Source organism: Epinephelus moara, chromosome 2, assembly GCF_006386435.1.
Source record: "Epinephelus moara isolate mb chromosome 2, YSFRI_EMoa_1.0, whole genome shotgun sequence".
NCBI classification, from domain to species: domain Eukaryota; kingdom Metazoa; phylum Chordata; class Actinopteri; order Perciformes; family Serranidae; genus Epinephelus; species Epinephelus moara.
The window spans coordinates 5,859,956-5,882,212 of record NC_065507.1 but is presented as its reverse complement, the minus strand read 5'-3'; the positions used below and the strand labels follow the sequence as shown (position 1 = coordinate 5,882,212).

General features: G+C 42.8%; 1 protein-coding gene across 1 annotated transcript in view; it reads left to right on the top strand.

Annotated features, from left to right (window-relative positions):
- Positions 1-22,257, top strand: part of snx19b (sorting nexin 19b) — a 50,459-nt gene that overhangs the window by 8,279 nt on the left and 19,923 nt on the right. The window contains 1 exon segment of the mRNA XM_050056755.1: positions 7,453-7,582. Coding sequence (XP_049912712.1) covers positions 7,453-7,582 — 130 coding nt within the window.

The following is a 22,257-nucleotide window of genomic DNA, read 5'->3' as shown; positions in this document are numbered from 1 at the left end:
GTGAGATAAAGTATTCACTCTGCTTGATCCCAGGTTGTGTGCTTGGTACTTGTCTCTGAGCTGCTGCAGTTAAGTTTAAAGAGACCAGAGGACTGACCTCAAAGGACACAGATCAGCAGAGCTGAGGAGAGACTCCTGTGTGGACTGAACTCTCCCCTGCTGAACTGGGCCAGACTACTTCCTTACTTTCATGAGGGTTGAGAGGGGAGAAGAGAGGTGAAACTAAAAGGAGAAAACTTACTTGACTTTTAACAGGCCAATCCCTTGTTGTTGGACATACTTGAGATAATGAGTGAAAGCGAGGGTTTCTGAGTGGGAGCCATGTTTGGGCAGTTAGTGGGGGTTGAAAGCTTCATTAGGGTTATCAGGTTGACACCCACATTCAGTGGTGGGCTAATCGGCAACATCTTGTATCCCCCCTGCTATTACTCCCTCTATCCCTGCTGGTGTTGGTGTCATTTCGGGGCCCAAGTGGTGTCTCTCATTCCCATTTTCTTAAGCAGCCTGCTCGTTTACTTGCCCTCAAGTCGCTCAATGTTTGCTGTCAGGTCAGCGTACTTAAGGCTCTTGCAATCTTATCCCTCCTCCAAAGCATCCTCCCAGGGCACAGTGAACTCAGTGATGTCGACAAGGTGCAGTGAGGAGGACCGAAGCACAAGGTTCCGTTGTGGTTCCCGCACCTAAGGGCACATTCACACCAGGAAAGTCCGGGGGACTCGGTTAGATTTGGCAGGGAATGCTGAAAAATTTCGTACCTTCATTTAGTTCGATTCACTTTCACGCTGCACTTTTTAAAGTGGACCAAACCGCCTGGACAATGTCACGCAGTTACAACAGCTGCTCGTTTGGGGGCGGTATTGCTCGAAATGACCACTGACGAGGAAGGAAAAAAGCACAAGGAAGAAGAAAACCCAGCTCATCGATTGGCCAGGACCGAAAACAGAAATCCATTCCCTCCAGCCGGCTTGGTCACCACACAAACAATGGAGCAACACCAAATTTATGCAGTCTTTGGTGTTTCTGTTTTTACTTTGGTGTTCAAACCTAAGCGGACCAGGGTACGTTTAAAGCAGACCAAATAGCGCCAGTGTGAATGCATTCTTATTTTGAATCTTTGAGAGCTGGAACCAAAACAGCAGGTTTTCCTTGATCTAAGGTGTGCACCGTGATGACATCAGTGGTCTTGTCATCTACACGTTGTAAAGAGAGGATGGAGAAGGCAACAATAGAACGATAACCAAGAAATCATTATAAAAAACAGAGAGTGCAGTGGTCTCATTTATACATGGTCCATGCTTGTTTTTGGATAAAAATAAATATCTGCAATTACAGGATAGGTAATCAATGCAATACGTCATTTTCCTGCTACTGTTTAATTTCGGTGTGCATTGTGCACCGCCCTCCGCTAATGACACATCCTTTATGACAATGTTTCCACTCGAAACTGACGGAAAAGCGGGCTGCTTTGCTAGATGGCACCAAGAATTATAGAGTACTGAAGGTAATCGGTTCAAGAACTGGAGCTAATTCATCTGTCACACCCACCTGCCAACACCGCATCACCTGCAGCAGAGTAACTGTTTGCAGTCTGCTGGACCCAGTGAATGAGGACCAGTTCTATATCTGTGAACTCTTGAAGGCTTCACAAGAATTTCATCTGACGGCTTCTGTCGAGACTACTGGAATCATTGTACCACTGTTGGCACCGGCGGTTAAACTATATCACAAACAAAGCTGGTGCTACAGTTAGAGGCATCATCTTAAATGAATTGAATCAGATATTTGACCTAAAATCCAATTGAGAACTTGAATCCTAACCTCCCAGCCTCTCATCATTATCTCCGCAATCGTCACGTCTGCCTGTCTGACTCACCCTGGTTTGTCTGCTTTCGTTTTCCTTTGTGTCTGACCAACTCAGTGACTCACTGACTGTCGTTTCTCCGTGCTTTCCTGTGTGCCTAACTCCACCACTTTCCATTCAGTATCTCGCCACGATTACAGTGGGACTATCTGATGGAAACCAGCTTGTTCCATATTCCAGTCACTCATCGGATTCATCAGACTGGGTTCATGTTTTGGCAACTGTTGACATGCTGCTGCAACAGATGTGACTTGGTGTGACAGTCCTTTTTTTTTCCTTTCCAAAAGCTTCCTGAAAGCTTCCATTTACACCCCAGTCACTGGCATGGGTTAATTTGTGTTGGTGGTAATGAGAACAGGTCAACGAGCAGCTGAAAGCAGCTCGGACGATGCCTGGCTGGAGTGAACAGCTGTCTGTGACAGGGATGGAAACTTAATTTAATGATGTTTATGCTGAAATGTTAGATAACTTGTCTCCTCTGAGAGACACAGACAGCGAGACCATATGAGAGAGTGGGCGAATGTGAGTGAGCAAAGCCAGAATTGAAAGTGAAACAGACACAGCTTCAGTTGTAGACTTGAGTCAGAGTGCTGACCTCAAGATGTATGTGTGACACTAGTCTTATATAAATAGGTCTAATAAGGATTAAATGTACTTTCAGTATATGAGCATTATATGCACGTCCCGTCTATGAAAGAAGAATTACACTCAGGAAACAGAAGAAACAGAAACTCTGTTCAAAACAACCTTTGGTCTTTGATCCCACTGAACTTATGGTCTGTGGTTGTAGAGCGGACCACCGATCATTTTCTAATTCGTCATGAAAATAAATTCATTCACACTGGGAGATATTTTTATACTTCAAATATAATGAGTGCACGAAAAGCATTAAAATAGAGCTCATGTATTTAGGTAGGGCTGTTGCGAATACCACTTTTGGGGCATGGAAGCTTCAGTGAAACATTTCTGCGATAATGTTGGGTAATGAGATCCGAGAGTACATTTTTTGAAACATGAGCTAGAAAGAAAGAAAACTTGGCGAGACAGTTGACCTGTTAGTTGCAGTGTAGATTTGTGATGTGCCAGTTTCCTTTGGCATATCTGGCACTCGACTTTTTGGGGTCATCTTCGCAGATTTTGGAACTATTCCAGTTGCTTTTTCGACATCTTGCTAGTGAATCTGTAAGCCTGTCACAGGTGGTGAAACTGTCCCAGGTTCTTTAGTACTGGACTGCTAGTGACTGATGTTAGATGAGGGTGAGTCCGAGTCACAAAACTAGTCCTATGACTAAGTTTAAATGTCCTTGTCTGAGAATAACTAATAATAATTATTGCTGATGCATAATAACTGGATTACTGTTTGTTAATTTATGGGCTATTCAGGATTTTTGGGATAATGGTGTAGAAAATCTGTGTATTCAGATACTGATTTGGACTTTGATTACCATGGCAATGATTCAAGCTTCAGAGCTTCGAAGCGTTCAGGTCAGCCCTAGTACCAGGGGAGGATCCGAGGTCCAGGCTAAGCCCCAAATGTGCTCAAATCCTAAAACAACCCTTCGTACACCTGACTTGTGCCGGGCTGCTGCAACTGGATTCGCCTTGTTTGTTCAATTTATCTGCTGAATATAATTAATGTTTGTTTATTCTGTGGCCCCTGGCCTCCTGTCACTTTGCAAAAGTGGCCCCCAGAGCAAAGCAAGTTGAGTATCCCTGGTGTTGCTCATGTCATGGCAGCAATTTAACGAGCGACCTGTAATGTCTTGCTGTTGCTGACCGTACAGACTTCAGTGTTTCATGCAGCTCGCCAGGTTGATGAGTTGGTGGGTATTCTGCGTCCCAGCATGCCCCAAAAGGAAGGCAAGTAGTTCTAGTTGGCGACCGTGTTTTCCAGGACATTCACACCGTGTCACCTGAATGTTCCTCAAACAATTCCTGCGTGATTCTTGCATACTAACGGAGCATTAAAAGGCTACTCTGCGTATTTTGCACTCCTATAACATTGTTGGACACTTAAAAAAGGATCAAAATGAGTGCACAGGAACCAGAGATATCATCTTTTTTATTCTTCACATTCTTCTTTGCCTGATGAAGAGACCCATGCGTAATATTAGCCATGACACCAATCTCAGACCCCTCGCCAGCCTCTGGGGGCAACAGCCAATATTTTGGAGACTCAGGTATAGCCAGTGGATATCCAGATAATGCATGAATGATATTCAGGTCAAAACTTGCGTGCAGGTCATAGTTTATAGTCTAATCAGCAAGGGAAACCAGAATGCTTCTTCTACCAAAGTCTTGTCCGGTTACCTACAGATGTCACTCTAACCCTTAACTGTGCGTAACTCTTAATTGGAACGTCTCTCGCCATCCACCGTGTTGCATCATTTATCATCACTGCTCCATCTTTCCCATCACAGGGAATCACCTTCGGAAAAAGGGATGATATCATGAACATCATATGGAAACTATCTCTGCATTTGCTCGACAGTGGAATGAGACATTCCCTGTTTAATTGAATCCAAATTGCATTTCTTCCTCGTTAGGCATCTGGTCATTGTCTCTGTGAAGGACAGTTTTTTTTTCCAGACAGTCGGGGTGAATGAAAGTGACCGGTTCTGACCAGACCGTAATGTTACACTGTAAAACATACCAGACTGACAGTCCGCTGAGAACTAATGTGCTGCTTTCACAGCTGAGATATAGATATCTGAATACCTCAGTGTTTTAGTCAGTGCATTTACAGCACATTGAATCATTGGAAACCAATTCCTAATTTTGAAATTCACCCCGCACTAAATTATAAACACTGAATTTAAAGCATTTAAATATTTTTCTCTTAAAATTGTCTTTTTTAATGTGATGTAGTTTGAATTTCATCTTTGTAGGGGGGATTTCAAATCGAAACTTGAATGTGAGGCTATCAAGGATAAGCAATCAAAAATGAGTCAGTCAGCACAAGTGTAATCAGTCATGTGATCCAAGAAAGAGAAGTACAGAAAAGTGGCTGGGAAACACCAGAAATCTTTGCATTTGTCCAAAAAAAAAAAATCCCAAACAAAACAAAACCTGCTCTTGACATTAACATTTTCATTTAAAGAGGGGAATTCAAACCACATGAATCAAGATAAATGATTCCCACAAATGATGTACGCATAGTGTCCACATTGTTAGGTACACCTGTTAAATCAAGTGCTTTCCAATGTAACAGCTCAGTCACAAACTTGACCTGTACAGAGATAATAAAGTTCAGTTTTGTTTGACACTGTCAGAAGTGTAATTTTTTGTCAGTATAATGCTGTACAGTACACCACCACCACCAACTACGACCTTTATGGTTAACATATAGCTAAATGAACACCTCTTGGAAAGTTCAAACTAAACCTTCCCTTTAAACATTTTTGTTACAGTAAAATACGTTGATCTTGTATAGATGTGCCTAATATAGTGGCCAGAAGGTTTATATTGCGTGGAACCAAAATGTACTAAGTAGACATTTTTCCACCCAAAGCTGCACTTGGTGTGTTTTTCTTGAGCTCTTGCTGACAAGCTTGCTCAGTCCACCCGACATCAAACCAATGAGGGCCGTGCATAGCAGATTAAAAGAAAACTTCACCTGCAAAATGACCATTTGTACATTAAGTAACTGCATGTTGATTTGAATTCAAAAAGAAAATTTTGTATTTCTTGTATCCCTCCATGGGTGAACGGACAATCCAAAAAAGGTGAACATTCTTCATTAATTGTAAAATTATATAAAGGGTGTCACAGTGTTGCAGTGGTTAACTCTGTCGCCTTGCAGCAAGAGGGATATAGGTTTGAATTCGGCCTTTCTGTGTGGAGTTTGCATGTTCTCCCCGTGTCAGCGTGGGTTTCCTCCAGGTACTTCAGCTTCCTCCCACAGTCCAAAGACATTGCAGGTTAATTGGTGACTCTAAATTGTCCATAGTGAGTGTGAATGGTTGTCTGTCTCTATGTGTCAGCCCTGTGATAGTCTGGTGACCTGTCCAGGGTGAACCCTACCTCTCACCCAGTGTCAGCTGGGATAGGCTCCAGCACCCCTGCGACCCCCAGTTGGATAAGCAGTTACAGATAATGAATGAAAACTATATCAAAACATCCATTTATAAAGAGCTCCTGCAGTATAATCCAAGTCTCATGTATCCTGTCATAGGCTCAGTACTTCCCCAAAACATGCCTTTTTTATTTAAAGCATGTCAGTACAAACAGTCTCATGCACGGCTCATAGGCGTGTGCATGCTCGGACTGACTCAGGGTTGGATACCCGTATGTGGAAGTGTTTATTATTGCAACATCTGTGACTAATGTAAAGTCACTGTTACACGTAATGGTATTTTATTTATTTTCCTGTTTCCTACGATCCAGTTCTCCATATACGTAAGTTCTCTCTCTCTGCAGACCAAGTTTCGTTTAAACCCTTTCACTGGGTAAGGTGTAGCTTGTGTGCATGATATTTTAAACAGAGTACTGAGTGTATGTGTATGCATACACATCTACCTCATGCTCTTTAAAGTGGTTCTTCTGAATCATGTCAGTAATCATTCACCCTGTGTGGACTGTAGAGGTGGCAGTTAAAAGTTCTGTATAGTTTTGTAAGTCATGGTGCCGCTATGGTCATCAGGCTCAGGCGGTGTCTCATTTTTTTATACCTTCCTAGTTCCCACCTTCCTGAAATTTCACCGGGGTACACGGTATATTTATGCTGTTTTTCCACCATTCTCTCCGCTGTTGCTTGCTGCCTGTTCACAGTCCTCCATCACTTGGAGTCGCTATATCTGTCAGCTCAGCTGCTTGTTCCATCAGCAGAGAACAGAGACTGACCTCTGGTGGTGCGTGCTGTGCAATAAATACAACAAGTTCAAAAGAAAGAGGAGCAGCTGTATTTATGACGTTACTGAAAATCTTACCGGGGGGATTTCTAAATATCCCTGTATACTGTAAAACTGTGATACCGCCCAAGGCTAGTAGTCATTTTGAATTTATGTCTGTTTTTATAGATTCCAGTTGCGGTTTTCACTGTGGAAATAAGAATCAAATGTATGTAGAGGATAAAACCTTTGACAGACACTGATCGGGGCTACGGAGAGGTGTGTGATGCCATCAAGGTGTTTTCTGATTTGGCTTTTCAGATTTAATACACACAAACTAAAATATATCCTGCAGATAGCATCTAAAGTAAAACCAAAAGACAACTTGACTTGAGATATAATAGAACATAGTTGATTATAGGGTACCAGAATAAAAATCACATTCAGCAGAAGCCGCAGTACATCAGTCTAAACACATGAGGGCAGTGTTACAAAATATATGAAGTGGGGTGCTGATGGGATTACTGGACCTGAAGTGTCTTTCTCTGAAACAGATGTTTGGTTTCAGATATACATTAATGTCTCTCTACAGATGCATCTGTCTGTCAGCTGCTACTTTTGCATGCTAAACCAACATGCAGTGCAGTATATGTTTAATATTGTGTCTGATCTTTGCCTGTGACATAGTGACTATCTCGGCGTATGCTGTCCTGAGTTGTATTTTTATTTATTTTATGTCTGTCTTGCATGCTGTGGGCGCAGCCTCTGAGACAGCGCTGGCTGAGGTGGCTCTGAACATCCTGTGTCTGCTGATGAAGGAGCAGTGGAGCTGGCTGTGCACTGAAAACATCCAGAAGACCATCAGGCTGCTGTTTGGGACCCTTATTAACAGGTGACATGCTGCATTCATTTACAGTCATGGGATGACAAAGAGTACTTTCAGGAAAATGTGATTTCAGTAATACATGCCTTACAGCAGACTTTACAAAAAAAAATTTCCCCACTACTTGGCACTGCAGCCAAAAATCCTCAAAATAAAACGGATTAAATGGAAAGATGGAAAAAAAAAAAAGTAAAAACAAGTTGGCAAAATTAAGTTAATAGACAGTGAATCTGCAAGTAAGTCTAGAGGTTTAGCCATCCCGTAATGGATGTAGCTACTGTGACATCATCCATTGATTTGTGGACTCTGGCTCCAATCGGTCAGTGATGGAAACACAACACCTAGCTGAACGTGCTAGTTTTAGCCTCGTTTCCTGTGAGATGGAATGAGAGGACACAACGAAATACCGTCCATCTCCGCCCAAGAAAAGTTCAAACATTGATCCAAACAAGTCTGCACCGAGTTTAAAAGAAAGACTGAATAAGTAATTATGAAAATGCAGTAAACTCACTGTAGTCATGTCCCTAATAATGCTACACTGTGAACAATGAATCTGTGTTGAAAGAAGAGCTTGTTAACGTTTGCACACAACTAACGGCTTACAGAGGTTGCATTGAGTTACATTATGATGTGTTCAAGCTCTATACAGTAAAAACGAGCAGTACAGCAATGTGTTATAGACAGATTGTTAACCCATGATCACTATACGTATCAGTTGGCTAAGTTTCCTTTGGCGTAAAGTGATACTGTTCCCACAACTCAGCAAGGTATGTCTAGTAAGTGGTTGGTTGGTGGCAAACACATGGTATGTAAACTGTAAGAAGACTGTGAAGGAGAGGTTAGGTGTTTTTGGTGGCCTGGCAGCTTTTAAACAAGGTACACAAGATCATGGAAAACCTGGAGAAGTCATGGAATTTTGTCATTTTGACATTTACCAGGCCTGGAAAGGTCATGGCAATAGTAAAAAGTCATTAAAAGTCTTGGAAAAGTCATGGAATTTTGTTTCATGTAATGAAATTTATACAGTTGTCTTCCGTGGATAACATTCCTCAAAATATAATATAAGGTCAAATTTATTTTGTGAAGCTGTCAATGTAACGTAGCTCCAATTTGCGTCGGTGTTTGACGTTTGTTTTCCATCATGTACGCCTCTTCATTTTTTTTGCTGCGTTTGATCTCACCTTAAAGGAGCNCAGTTACAGTTACGACTGAGCTACAATGGCTGACGGTGCGACTAAACCCAAATGACCTCGTTATGATTCCCAAAAACGCCAAGACAAAACTGGAGGCAAAGCGAGGGTCTATACAGGAGATGCTTTCGAACGGTGGGGACGGTTGAAAGCGGAGAAGAATTTGAAATTGGATTTCGAAGTGGCTACTCTTCTCCTCGACAGGTACGCTGTAGCCAAAGTTGGCTAACTAGCATCATAGCTAGACTGGGATGGACATTTCGAATACTTTCAACTGTTATTCATTTTTGATCATACATTGTAGCCCATGTGCAGGTGGGTCATCGACCCGACCGATTTTATTGAGAAACAGACGTTAGCAGCACGGCAAGCAGCATTAGCAGTGTCCCGGTACATAGCATTAGCAGCCGGCTCCTCCTCAGCTGTATCCCGCAGCAGCGTTAGCAGCAGAGAAGCTGGACTTGCTCAAACGGTCCGCTGGAAAACCGAAGATCAAGGACGCGGCGCCACGGCCCTGCCACGGCAGCCGCCCACGGGCAAACAAATCAGTCTCCAGCGTGCCGCTGTCCAGCAACCTCGAATCTATAGGGGAGGGGGGGCGGACACGACTCGCGGCAGTATTTTGAATTTGAGTGCAGTAACCGTTTTGGCCACATTCTTACATACGGTGCCTTTAAGTGTATGCCAGATCGCTGAAATTACAATTATGGGCAAGTAGTGTAAGGGCCCCATGGCATCATCACATTTGACGAGTGAGTAAAACCGGCTTCAAAGCCTGGTACTCTTCCTAGAGTCTTAAGGCAATCCACCATTTTCATTTGAATTTAGTGCTATTCTTAATTCCAATCATGTTTTTCCATGTCATGTTCCAGAGACAAAACCTCACCTAGATACTGTAGATACTTTCCTTCATCCTAAGCGACTGGGTATAAGCAGATCCTGGTAACATTTTGAAGCAACCCAATGAAGATCTTTGTAGAGAAACCTTGCTGATACTGCCACGACAATGCAGATTATTTTTCTCTCCTTGTAACAACAGTTGCCCCTGAATGACTCGATCTTCTTAAAGTGCTTTTACAAGCATTTCTACAGCAAAGAAATGATGGAAAGTTCTACATAGTAGGGGGCGGCTGAGTCTGTGGACTCCGCCAGTTCAGGACATGAGAACACATGGTTCCTGGTGGAGATTCCACAGAGAGGGCTGTTTATGAGCTGGAGAGGGGACTCTGGCGAATGTACAGTCGTTAGTCAAGAGGGTTGATATTTCAGACAAGAGTTGACTATGAGCCTCTGCGGCGATGTGTGATATAAAAAAATCAGGGGCATCACTTGCCATGCAGCATACCTATTAATCACTTTACAGAGGCTGTAAAGAAATGTGCTGATCAGAGACCTCCTCACTTTTGTTGTATAATAGAGTCTATAAGCACATATGCATATGCTCCACTGTTCGGCCCTCAGTAGAATGCCTGACATCAACTCCCCAAACATTTGTCGCAGATAGGTATAGCTCCCGCTGCCAGTAAACTGAACATGCAGACAATGTTCTCAGGTTCTAGTGTTTGTGGTGTTAGTGCTGTGACCTCACGTTCCCTGGGGTGTCAGTACGGGAATATCGTTTCTTCATATTGATACTGGGCCCTCTATTTTAAGAAGTTCCACCAGCCAAGTATGAAAGGCCTTGTGCTTTTGTTTGGCCTTGTCTATATCAGGCAGCAGTCTGTCAGCAGTGCAGTGACAGCTCTCAGCGTGGCGAGTATCTGCTCTCATCAACTGGTTTCTCTGAGCAGAGGAGACAAGATGCTCTGAACCGCTGTTGACAGAAACACTACTGGTGAAATTGTGTTATTAAGATAGCTCTATTCATGTGAGTTAGAAACAAACGCAAAGTGGTAAATGATAAGTAGACAATAAAAATGAAAAGCAAAAGTAAAGCAAGTAAAGCTTACATAAAAATTTAAGTTATATAAAAGCCACTCTACTAAAGGGAAAAACTGATGTGAATGACAGTTCAAATTGTTAGCGTATGTCAGGGTGTCTCGGCGCACAACTTTTGGTCTTTAGCCAGGATTTACTGATGGTTACCAGAACCATGCCTGAGTGTTATGGGATGCACTACATCTGATTAAGAGATAAAAGAGACAAAGAGGTGGCAGTTTTAGTGTCCATTCCTAGCCCAGCCTTAATGCTCTGCCAAAAAAATACTTCTAGCTTGGTTAGATAACTGAATAACTGAACTTTGATTCAGACTGAAATATTGATGGATAGCCATGGAAAACACTGGATGAATCCTAATGGCTTAGGGGATCCCCTGACCTTTCGTATAGTCTTATACTTACCATGCCCCGCACTAAAATGGCGAGCACATGCCACATTTCACTGCATGGTAAGGCTTGACTGCACTAGCTTGGATCTGTTCTTTTTTGGTTTTCCATTGGCAAAAGTTATGGATAGTACCTTGAACTTTTTGGTGCCACCTTGGTCGAGGTTACAAGCAAGTTGTTGTTGCAAGTTATGGAGCGTGGACTGGTGGCTGGAGAGGGGCCAGTTCACCTCCTGGGCACTGCCGAGGTGCCCTTGAGCAAGGCACTGAACCCCCCAACTGCTCGGGGCCCCTCACCAAGGGCAGCCCCCTCACTCTGACATCTCTCCACTTTGTGCATGTATAGGTCCTGTTTGTGAATGTGTGTGTCTTTCGGACCTGTGTGTAATTGACAAGCAAGAGTGAAAACATTGAATTTCTCCTCAGGGGGATTAATAAAGTAAATAAACTTAAACTTAATTGGAGACCACTGATTGGTTGGAGAGGATCGTCAGCACAGTCGTCAGTCATTCTTACAGTAAATAGCTAAGCTACCGTCAGTAGCCACCACAATGTTTTTATGACTCCACACTAGCAATAGCCATGGCCAGAGGCATTATGTGTTTTGCTTTGTCTGCTGTTCATCAGTCCGTCTTATTCTCGTAAACACGATATCTCAAGAGCATCTTGAGGGTGTTCTTGAGGTATCACTGTGAAAAACGAAATCAAGAAAAAAACCTGGTACCAAAAGATGGCTTCTCTTTGTTACAAAACTGTTTGCCTGATGAAGGTCTAGTCATAGAAACATTGCAGCATTATTAACCCAACCATGAGCAAACCTCAGCCGCCTCGTTTTTTCTTTTGGTAAGTGGCCATGCTTTAGGCTTGGTAAGACACTCCAAGATGTTTTATGCAGAACTCAGTGGGGGAAATGCATTTGCTTCCACTTTTGCCTCATTGTAATAAAGCAGGCATGTCCAATGTCTGGCCCGGGGGCCAATTGTGGCCTGCAGACCAATTTTAATCGGCCCTCGGCTTGACTTTCAAAATATACCATATGTGGCCCTTTACACAATAATGGTTAATAGAGCAAGATCACTTGGCATTTTTACCCCAGCCTCACAATGACTATCATACAGTTTGTAGACAGGCATCACATAGTAATAGTTCATTAAAAGATAAAAAAGTTGCATTTGTCTCACTTTTTTTTAAACCCATTTGATGCGAGAATCAGTTGGCCCCTAGGTATTTTCACGTTGTTTTATCTGGCCCCCATTCAGAAAAGTTTGGACACCCCTGTAATAAAGGTTAATTCAGATGATTAATATCCTTCTGAAACCCGAACTTTTGTTTGGTATGCTTTTTTAAATTCTCGTAGCTATTAGGGATCAGTAGAACCTGATGAGTATAAAAAAACCAAACATTGTCAACTATAATTCCCAGCGTCTTTAAACGAGCTGATAACAAAGTCCCAATGTCCTCAAACAAGTACTTCCTAATCACCAGTGTCTTAGCTTGTTACTGTTGCTAAAATTGGTCAAATTTGTTGCCATATCAAACTACAAATGTTATTAGTCATAAAGGTTTTGGACCTTGTCTACTTGTGCGTCGCGATCGGCTGCAGTCTGACTTGGCAGAGATGGCTGCCATCTTGTTTTTACATGGATTAGTGTATTGTGCTCTTACTACCACTAGATGGGCTAGATGGGCTCGTTCGTGGCACTTATTGTCCACGAACGAGGACAACAGGTCTAAATTAAGTAGAATGAAGTATAAGGCCAAGTAAACCCAAAATGTGATGTCCTCATATTAGGACACAGGGTCTCAGGAGGATAGAGCAGCAAACCAGTATTTGCTATGTAAAGATATGGTGGAGTATCTGAGTGGAAAAAGAAGTCACGCTCCCTATGTGTGTGTTGTAATCCAAGTTCAGTGTCGGACTCAGGATGTTTGAAGGGCAGGGGCGAAAAGGAAAAAAGGGCACCTACTGCATGACATGGGGACAAGAGGGCAGCCAAAAGGGCACATCCGCTCGTTTTCATCCATTAGGGCACATCGTCTTGTTTTGATCACTCAAGAGGGCAGCCAAAAGGGCACATCGCCTCGTTTTTGGTAATCACAAGGGCAGCCAAAAGGGCACATCCGCTCATTTTCATCATTCAAGAGGGCAGCTGATAGGGCACATCCTCTCATTTTTCGCCACTTAAGAGGGCACTTTAGCGCAGCGTTTTCATGTTTAGCTCTGTTTATGGAGTAAACATTGTTAGCTGCTAGCTCAACCACCTCCATGTTGAGAACTGTGTGCAGATAACTCATAAGCTCTGGATTTGACAGAGTCCCTTTAAAGCAAGAGACCTTGTTGTGTATATTGCTCACTGTTGGTTACTGAAATCTGTACCTCCCAAAATTTCTCCCAAGATGTTTTCATTACAGTGGAGAAATATAGACACACCACGGTGGTCTTAACAAATACTAATGCACATTAAGTATAATTAACTTTTTCAGTTTTAGTCAGCCATTTTTATTAATAAACAGATCCACAAAATTATTTTCTTTAATACAATCTGACAGTTGTTTGGTTGGAGGCAAAGCTGCAGGCTGTAGAAACTTTATCCGTGCCAGTCTACAGATGTAGTGGATGTCAGAATTTAATTTGGAATTGTGAGTGGATAGAGAAAGCGCGTGTTTGTGTGTGGGAGATGAAACCAGGACCCAACAGGCCAAATCTGGGTCTGTATGTGTGTGACAGGTCTGGCTGGAAAAGCCGGCTCTCTGCTCCTATAAATGGGGTCCAAGGCGAGGCTCTGGTTTGGGAGATGTCTGATTTTTATGGACTGGAAAGTGGGACAGTTTAAGATGAATATAGTCTCTTTCTCTTAGACAGCAGTCTGGATGGAAAATCCAGCTGGATCCAGGGTCTAGATGTTCTGTAGATGTAGCAGAGTGCAGCCACTTCATGTTAACATCACAAGCCTTAGTAGGGATAGTCCGTGTTCTGTTTGGTTAAATGTGTCTGTAAAGATAATACTGCCTTCATTTACCAAAAAAAAAAAAAAAGGTGAGTTGGTGATTATTTTGAAGCAAACATCCATCAATACAAATAACTGTCAATTACACTCTTAATGAAAGTGTGCTGAGACTCATGTCAGACTTTAAAACGTGTGAGGTCAAGTCCATAAATGCATGTGTGACAGTGTTGAGGTTAGTTTGCCCTACGACAGAATGAAATATGCCGCTCCATTACTCACTTACATGCACTGGACAACACTGGCTGCAGTCATGTGGTGGAGAAAGTGGGTTAGTGGCGATGATGACACAGTATAATGATTGTAATTAATCAAATTAATCAAGTGGTTCAGGTTTTCTCGGCAAGCTGTTTTGCCGTTGGACTGTGGTCAGTAAGACTCTGTAAGCATGGAATATTCCCCCAGTGAGTCCAGAGCACACGTCATATCGGATAATGGATGGACTCTTTTGCCCTGTTTGGAGAATGCACAGGTGCTTCTTGTCAGGGCACCTGTACTACCATGCAGATGCAGTCTTTTTCTGGTTTTTCAGTAGTTGCTTGTTGATCTAAAGCAGTGGTCCCTAACTGGTCCAGCCATAGGGTCCAGATTTTTCCTCAGTCACTGGTTCAAGGTCCACACAGTTTTATCTATTTAGCGTCATACTTGCGTTTGACAATGTCATTGAGCTAGGTTGCTGTCTCTGTTAAGTAGCTGTCCATTAGTCACTCACTCTACAGCAGGACATGGCACTTCAAAATAAAAGCTCTGTGCTGAAAATTCACTGTACTTGACACTGTACTTGTACAAACTTGACACATTCAAGAATCACTTACAGTCCATTAAGAATGGACCTGAATCCACTTTTGGACCGCGACCCACCAGTTGGGAACTGCTGGTCTGAAGGACTTCCTTATTTATTTACAACACGTCACCAAACTACATGTGGCGCCTCTTTTCTGAGTTTTATGCCTCCATGTCAGCGATAGCCATAGACAGTTCCATCCTTTGGTCCGTCCCATATTTGTGAACATGATATCTTAAGAACTCCTTGAGGAAATTCTTCAAATTTGGCACAAACGGTCACTTGGACTCGTAGGTAAACTGGTCAAAGGTCCAAGTCACTGTGACCTCTTCTGTCTCATTCTCGTGAACCCCCTTAAGAGAATTTCCTCAAATTTGGCACAAATGCCCACTTGGACTCACAGATGAAGTAATTAGGTTTTGGTGGTCAAAGGTCAAGGCTACTGTGACCTTGCTTTTGTCTCATTCTTGTAAATGAGATATCTCAAGAACATCTTGAGGGAATTTCTTCAAATTTGGCACAAACGTCCACTTGGACTCACTGATGAACTGATTAGATTTTGGTGGTCAAAGGCCAAGCTCACTGTGACCTCACAAAACATGTTTTTGGCCATAACTCAAGAATTTGAATACTAATTTTGACAAAATTTCACAGAAATGTCTATCAAGATAAAATCATGAAGTGATGACATCGCATATCCAAAAGGACAAAGGTCAGCTTCCCTGTGACATCATAATGTTCTTCAGAAACACTTTTCTGGCCATTACGTTGTGACCCAGGAACAGAAGGGAAAACATTTAGTTAGATACTAAATTAGTGACTCTAATCTTGGGTGCCCATCTTGAAACTGTGCTGACTGTACGGATCTTCTGTGCATGAAGCATCCATGTTTTATAATTTGTGGCTTCTTTGCAGCAGTACCATAGCCTATTTGAAGCACTGTCAGCTGTCACGGCTACATACGGCTCTGGACAGACATGGATATTAACTGTAACAGCACCTTAACAGGTTTGTGGAGGGATACAACTGCGAGGCAGTAATTCTAGTTCTGGTTTTTCAGCGGGATACATGTTGGTCTGAAGGGCTTCCGTATTGGTTTACAACACCCTTACCTCACCAAACTCCATGTGGCACCCCTGTTCTGCCAGTCTTTTTCTGCACCTGTCACACAATGACATGATTCTTTATTTTTACTGCCTAAAACGACATATTAATACTTCTATAAACAAATCAAATGGTAGCACAAGTCCTCGCTGACAGTTTGATGATGGAGGTGAGGATGAAGCAGAGTATGGCGGATTTAAAGCTTGTCAACAGTTGTCATAGAGAACACTCTGGCTCTCTCAATCTTTTTCTTTTGGTCTCACTGTCTCTGCTTCAGCTACACTGTTAATTAATACCCAGGGATCTCCATCTGACACACAGTGGCCTGCTTGGGTTTCACCGGTGGTGAACAACAAGTTGTTTGGCTCCAGGGAAAGTGGTTTTGGTCTCACTGCTGCATGATTTAGCCTGTGACCACATTGTGGCATTTGGCGAGAACTCTGAAGATGTGGTCAGGACTCCACCATTAACAAAATATATAACACTGGCTTTTATAAGTAGTATATTTTATTCACCATGAGACGACTTGCATGCTATTTCATAATTTGTTTTTCAATTTTTAGAGTTGGCAGTTTGCATTTGAATGCAGAAGGTTTGCACAGAGCAGTTTGATTGCTTCAGTGTGCTGGAGCATGCTGTATCCAATAACAACAGTCCTGAATGTTAATCTGGTTATTATAGTCATTTCTAATACAATGTTTTCGCTACAGGCTCATGTAGATGAAGTTGTGAAGACCATTTCATCAAATACAGTTTGTATGAGAAGCCATAACACAGCCAGATACCATAATGTTCAAACTAGATGTTTTTAAGGCACAGCAAGACCATGTTCAGGGCTTTGACATAAACAATATGAACTCATGGTGCATGTTCATGTGCGTCTCACAGTCTTCATCAGTGGACAGGGTTTGCTCTGCTTTTGTTCAGGACGTCGTCACAACGAACTCCATCCTCGGACAAAGACTGAAAGCATTTGAAAATGCAGAAAAAGCTGTTAAGTTGACGACGAGATAAGATTGTTTTTGTTTAAGTACTATTTCCAGTATCAAAAAATAACCTTCACACTCTGTTCAGGGCCTTATAAAGAAATACTTTCCCCCCAAATGACCATTTGTACGTTGTTTTCACTGAAAGTAAAACCTAGCTTTCACTTTCTGTCCCAACAGGGAAGGCTGACAGCCAGGTAATGCCAAGTGTTTTGGAAGTTCTTCGCAATTGATAAGACACATGAAACTTGGATTATACTCCACAAGTTGTGTGAAAGTTTTTAAACGCATATTTTGATATAGTTTTGCTGTTTTTATGTGTGGACCCCAATGACGTCAATTCATTAGCAGTGTTTGCTGTTGAGAAAAATGTCTACGTCACAAATTCAGTGTAACACGGGGTGAGTAATTGATATGGAGAGGGTTATTTGGGGCGTGAAGTATTCCTCTAATGCATGTCCAAATATGTAATGTTACTTCTTGAACTTGCGGTGCACAAGCTGGTAGGATTGGAGGTAGCCAGTGACCATGGTGGAATGGTGCCCTGCAGCTGCCGATGCAAAATTCAGACATCAGTGTCACCGGGTGCTTTCAGCTTAGATGGGGACGGATAGCAGACTTTTGTCAGTGTTGTATTAACAGCATGGACAGTAAAAATAATGGATGTAGCTATCCTGACGTCACCCACTGGTTTGTGGACTCCGGTTCTGAAGCCTCGAGTTTGGCATATCGGTCGTTGCCATCTTCTTTTTTTGAGCCAGAGGTGACCAACTTTGGGTGAAAGGGTGGTGCTGTGGAGGAGTGAGGGGTGGTTCTGACAGTCAGCAGACAGCCTGTCACTCAGAGTGACCACTTGGTGAACAGATGGTTGCATTGCCCCAAAGTTGGCCAAGAATCAATTAATGCAGGCCTAAGAAACAAAACATCAAAGAAATTAAAGATATAGCTTAAATAATTAAATACCTTGTGTCACTTTTGTTTAAACTTTGTAGCTGCAGAAAGCAACTACAATAGATACATGTTGAGGTTCTATTATTTTCAAATGTAATATTGTTTTACTTTGCTACCATTAGAAAACCCTTCTAGCCTGTTATTCATGCTTGCAAAGGCTGCAGCACCAGCAGCACAATTTAGCCACAACTTGGGACTCCAGTTAGCTCCACGCTGCTGTCATGTGTTGAGCAGATCCATATGTCGTGATGTTTACCCAAGTCAAACGGCTCATTTGCTTGGTAGTCTGCTGCAGGCTCGCTGCCATCTCCACCAGAGAGAGAGAGAAATAAAAGTTCAAATTATTCGGTCCAGGCACTCTGGTCTAAAATTACTACATGTCCGAATATGTATCAGCAGATATTAGGTTTGGGGTATTAGCACTATGAGATAATAGTCATATGTGTCTGGCTTTGAACACATGATTATTTTTAATCTTTTAGGTGTGACTTTCTCTTGTTCCTAGAATTCATTCTCCTGGACAGAGTGTTTCGCTTTGGCACGTCTGCCTGACTTAACAAGTGTCAGAGCTAATTTTTTATCATGTCTTAACATAACAGAAGACCTCATGCTGTGTTCCTGTGATGACCTAATGCTTCTCAGTGACAGCGATGTGGGAAATCCAGAGATTTGAGTCCTTTTTTTCTCAAGATCTGGCCTAAAAACAGAGATCCATCCTCAGCTCAGGAGGATTTTTGACACCGCTGGTTGTTTTCACAGTGAGGCTGTGATATCAGAGTCCTCTGCTGTTTTTCTCCTCTGGTGCTGTTCCTTGACATATGGGTCCTGGGGCCAAGCGTGAGGTATAAACAGAAACCCCTCCTTGCAAGCTGCAAGCTTCTCCTGTCAGCAGGAATTCTCTCTCAGGCTGAGTGTGCCGGTGGTCAGCCAGGTGGGCTATACATGACAGATTTGGTATTGGTGGGAAGAAGAAGAAGAGGGAGTGTTGGCTGGAAAAGCTGCTCTTACATAATGGTCCAGGCTATCTATCAGCCGCTGTAGAGTGGAGGAGGTGTGACGTCCCTGGACAAGCTGTTCCTGAGATGAGACAAATTCCGACGCACTCCTCGCTGTGGGATCAGGCTGTCTGAGTGGTTTATATCTCACCCCGTGTTTCAGTTGGAAGTGTGCCCTGTGTCATGTCACCATCACGTTTGCTCGGGGCATTATTCCCTTTTTACATCGACAGACGTTTTTGAAATATAAATATTGTCTTCTGTTACAGGCTAATAGTAGTCTGCAGTTGCTTTCCAATTCCTAAAGACCTATGTAATTGTCTCAAGGGGACATTACAGGTCAAATACCTAGGTCACTTCTCGTGAAGGTTATGAAACACACTTATCCCCAGCCCCTGAGTGCCATCAGTTAAAGCTTCCCAGCCCCTGTGTCCATTTATCCTTATTTAGTGTTAGTGAGTTTTAGAGACACCAAAATCCTCCCTCTCCAGGACATGAAAGATGATATGGCTCATTATTGTCCACACTCTTGATAAAGTTAGATGGAGGACAAATGCCACGTGCTCAAACGCTGTCGGGATGTTTGTAAAATGAAGTGACCCTTTGGCCTCTTCACATCCCTGGTGTCTGTTGTCACCTCTCACCTGAGCCTGGGGCCCGAGATGTGACTCCGAAGTCATGGTTCGTCTTCTGTCTCCAGAGACATACTTGTGCAATGACATCTCGTCTGTCGAAAACTGTCTGGAGGCTTCTTTTAGCTCAAATGGGACCTGGTTATACTTGTCTGTGTTTACCATAAATGGTAACTAAAATAAATCCCTCTGGAGTCCAGCGCATAGTTGTCGGCCAGCTCAGCTGATGTTTCACGTGTATTTGGATTCTCTTGCGTCACTGATTATTGATTTCCTGCCAAGTATTCGAAGCATCTCGACAATCAGCGATAACTCTGCTTTATCTTGATGAACATGAAGGGGATTATCGTAGATTGTGTCAGCTTGATTGTTGGTGCTGAGCCCAATCATTGCTTATTTAATCTGTTGATTCAGACCCTTGAGCTTAAAGGCGTAACTGGACTCTCTCTTAAAACTCTCAATGAACATTTAATTGAGATTAAAGTACATAGTGCACAGCTGAAGAATTAAATTCAAAACTAGGAAAGTGCACTCAGTACAGATCAGCAGATCAGCCTACCAATGCAATGACCAAAACAAAGCGGTAACCTTTTGACTGAGGCCAGCTTGACAATAAGGTTAGGAAATAGCTTCATTCACTGGGCCGACTGCCGGCAACTTTTAAGGTGGAACGTTAACTTGTAATGTTACTCAATGCACGAGCTGACGACGTGAATCCATCAGCACACCTTGAATATTCCATATGACAACTTTGACCATTACTTACGTTATTATATGACACACACTTTTTGTAATGAGAGGATCTTCACTGTCTGACAGAAATGTGGCATTTAGAGGAGACAGGAGACAATTAAAGTATTACCTTTTTTCCTAGTTCTCATGACACAGATATTTTGAGCTGCAGTAATGAATCAGAGTGTGAAATAGCAAAACTGTCACTGTGGAGGAAAGTAAACATTTCAAATCCTGCTAAAATCTTGTGTTTAGTGTGTAAACAATCTCTGTGTTTATTAGAAGCTCTGTTTAAAACCAGTGGAAATAGAGCCCTGGAGCAATGAACTGATTCTCCTGACCTATAACAGTATATAGGCTCCTCTTTACTTCTTTCTTTAGTGATCTGATTGGTCAGAGTTCGAGGTGTTGACAGGCTGTGATCCGATACTCTGAACATAACCTTCTCTGGAGCACTTTAGCTGTTCAGCATAAGTTATCATGGTGATTTATCCTGGTAAAAAGAGAACCAGCTTCATAGCACTGAAAGCCCAGAGTTAAGCCTAAAGTTACATCGCTAACTCCAAATACTACTTTGTGAGCCTCCGGTCCCTCTGCTCTCTCAGCCTGTTTTATGGCAACAACCATTTGCTCCTTGTGTGCAGCCCTGCTAGACTATTGATATTAAATCAGCATTTTTGTAATGTACAGTATCTTTCTTTGAATCTTTTCTTTATGATCAGTGCTGCATAGCATGAAGATAAAATAAATGACAGTAAGCAAGGCAAAGACATCTGTAAGAAGACATAACTGACTGGTTACAAAACACCAAACTTCTCCTCAGATGATCCACACTGGCGTATCAATGCGACTTAAATAGTTACACTACACGTTTTGTTGAATTTAAGCCCCAGTAAGCCCCCGGGCAGGGAGCAGAACATTGGTTGGGCGCGCTCCTCTTTCTTGAAAAATATCTCTCTGACAGAGTGGAGCTGGAAAACAACTGGTGGTTTTCATGGTAGCAATAATTCTGTAGAGTCTAAGACTACCAGACCGCAATCTCTCATATAGAATTACTTGGCATTTGTCAGCTCTAATTGGTTGAAAGCGCTCTGTGTGTGTGTGTGTGTGCAGGGTCTAAATCTGTGTGTGGTTGCATGCGCCAAAGGGAAAAGTAATCTCTTTGGTGATTGCCACAAGACTGCAATGGTGATGACAGCAGAGACGAAGTTCGATGGATATTATTGTAGCATAGGCAGGAACCTTGACCTGTGTGTGTGTGTGTGTGTGTGTGTTGATGTTTGCATGCACTGATCTATCTCACTGTTTGTCCTGCGTGCTCAGAGTGTCAGCTCGCACATAGGTTTGAAACGCACAGCACCAAGACGGTGTATATGTAACCTCTCTGGGCCATATGTGATAAACTTTGGCTCAAGGCTGTAACGTCACATGTCTGTGTTTTGACCAGCCGGGGGGAACAAGGCGCCACGACAGTCCCAATAAAACCAGACCCGCCACGTACGTGCACACACTCAAACACACACGGAGAAACTGAGCTGACTTTAGACAGCCAGGCTGTAAGAGGGCACCACGGCCTGTATGGAGGTGGTGATGTGATGAGTCCTGAGCCAGAGGGCTTGACTGAGGTGCACATCACACCGTTAGGTCAGAACAACGCTGCTCTCTGCTGACATCTGTGGCGCTCACAACTTCATACTGGGTAACTTTGGAATTCTGGTCTAGATCTTTCTGCCTTTCTGCCTCTACTGTGTAGGCCAGGGGTCGGCCATTTTAAGATTTTCAATTGGTTTGCCATATCAATATATGTAAATCCTTCGCTCCACAGAATGCTCCATAATAAACTTGTGCTATGTCCCCACCTTTTTTTGTTTGAGGCGCTGGTTTGAGTAACTGGCAGAGCTCCTCCCTTAAGGCCCTGACACACCAAGCCGACAGTTGGCCATCGGTCAGAGTTGGGCTGTCGGTGAGCATCTGCCACCCTC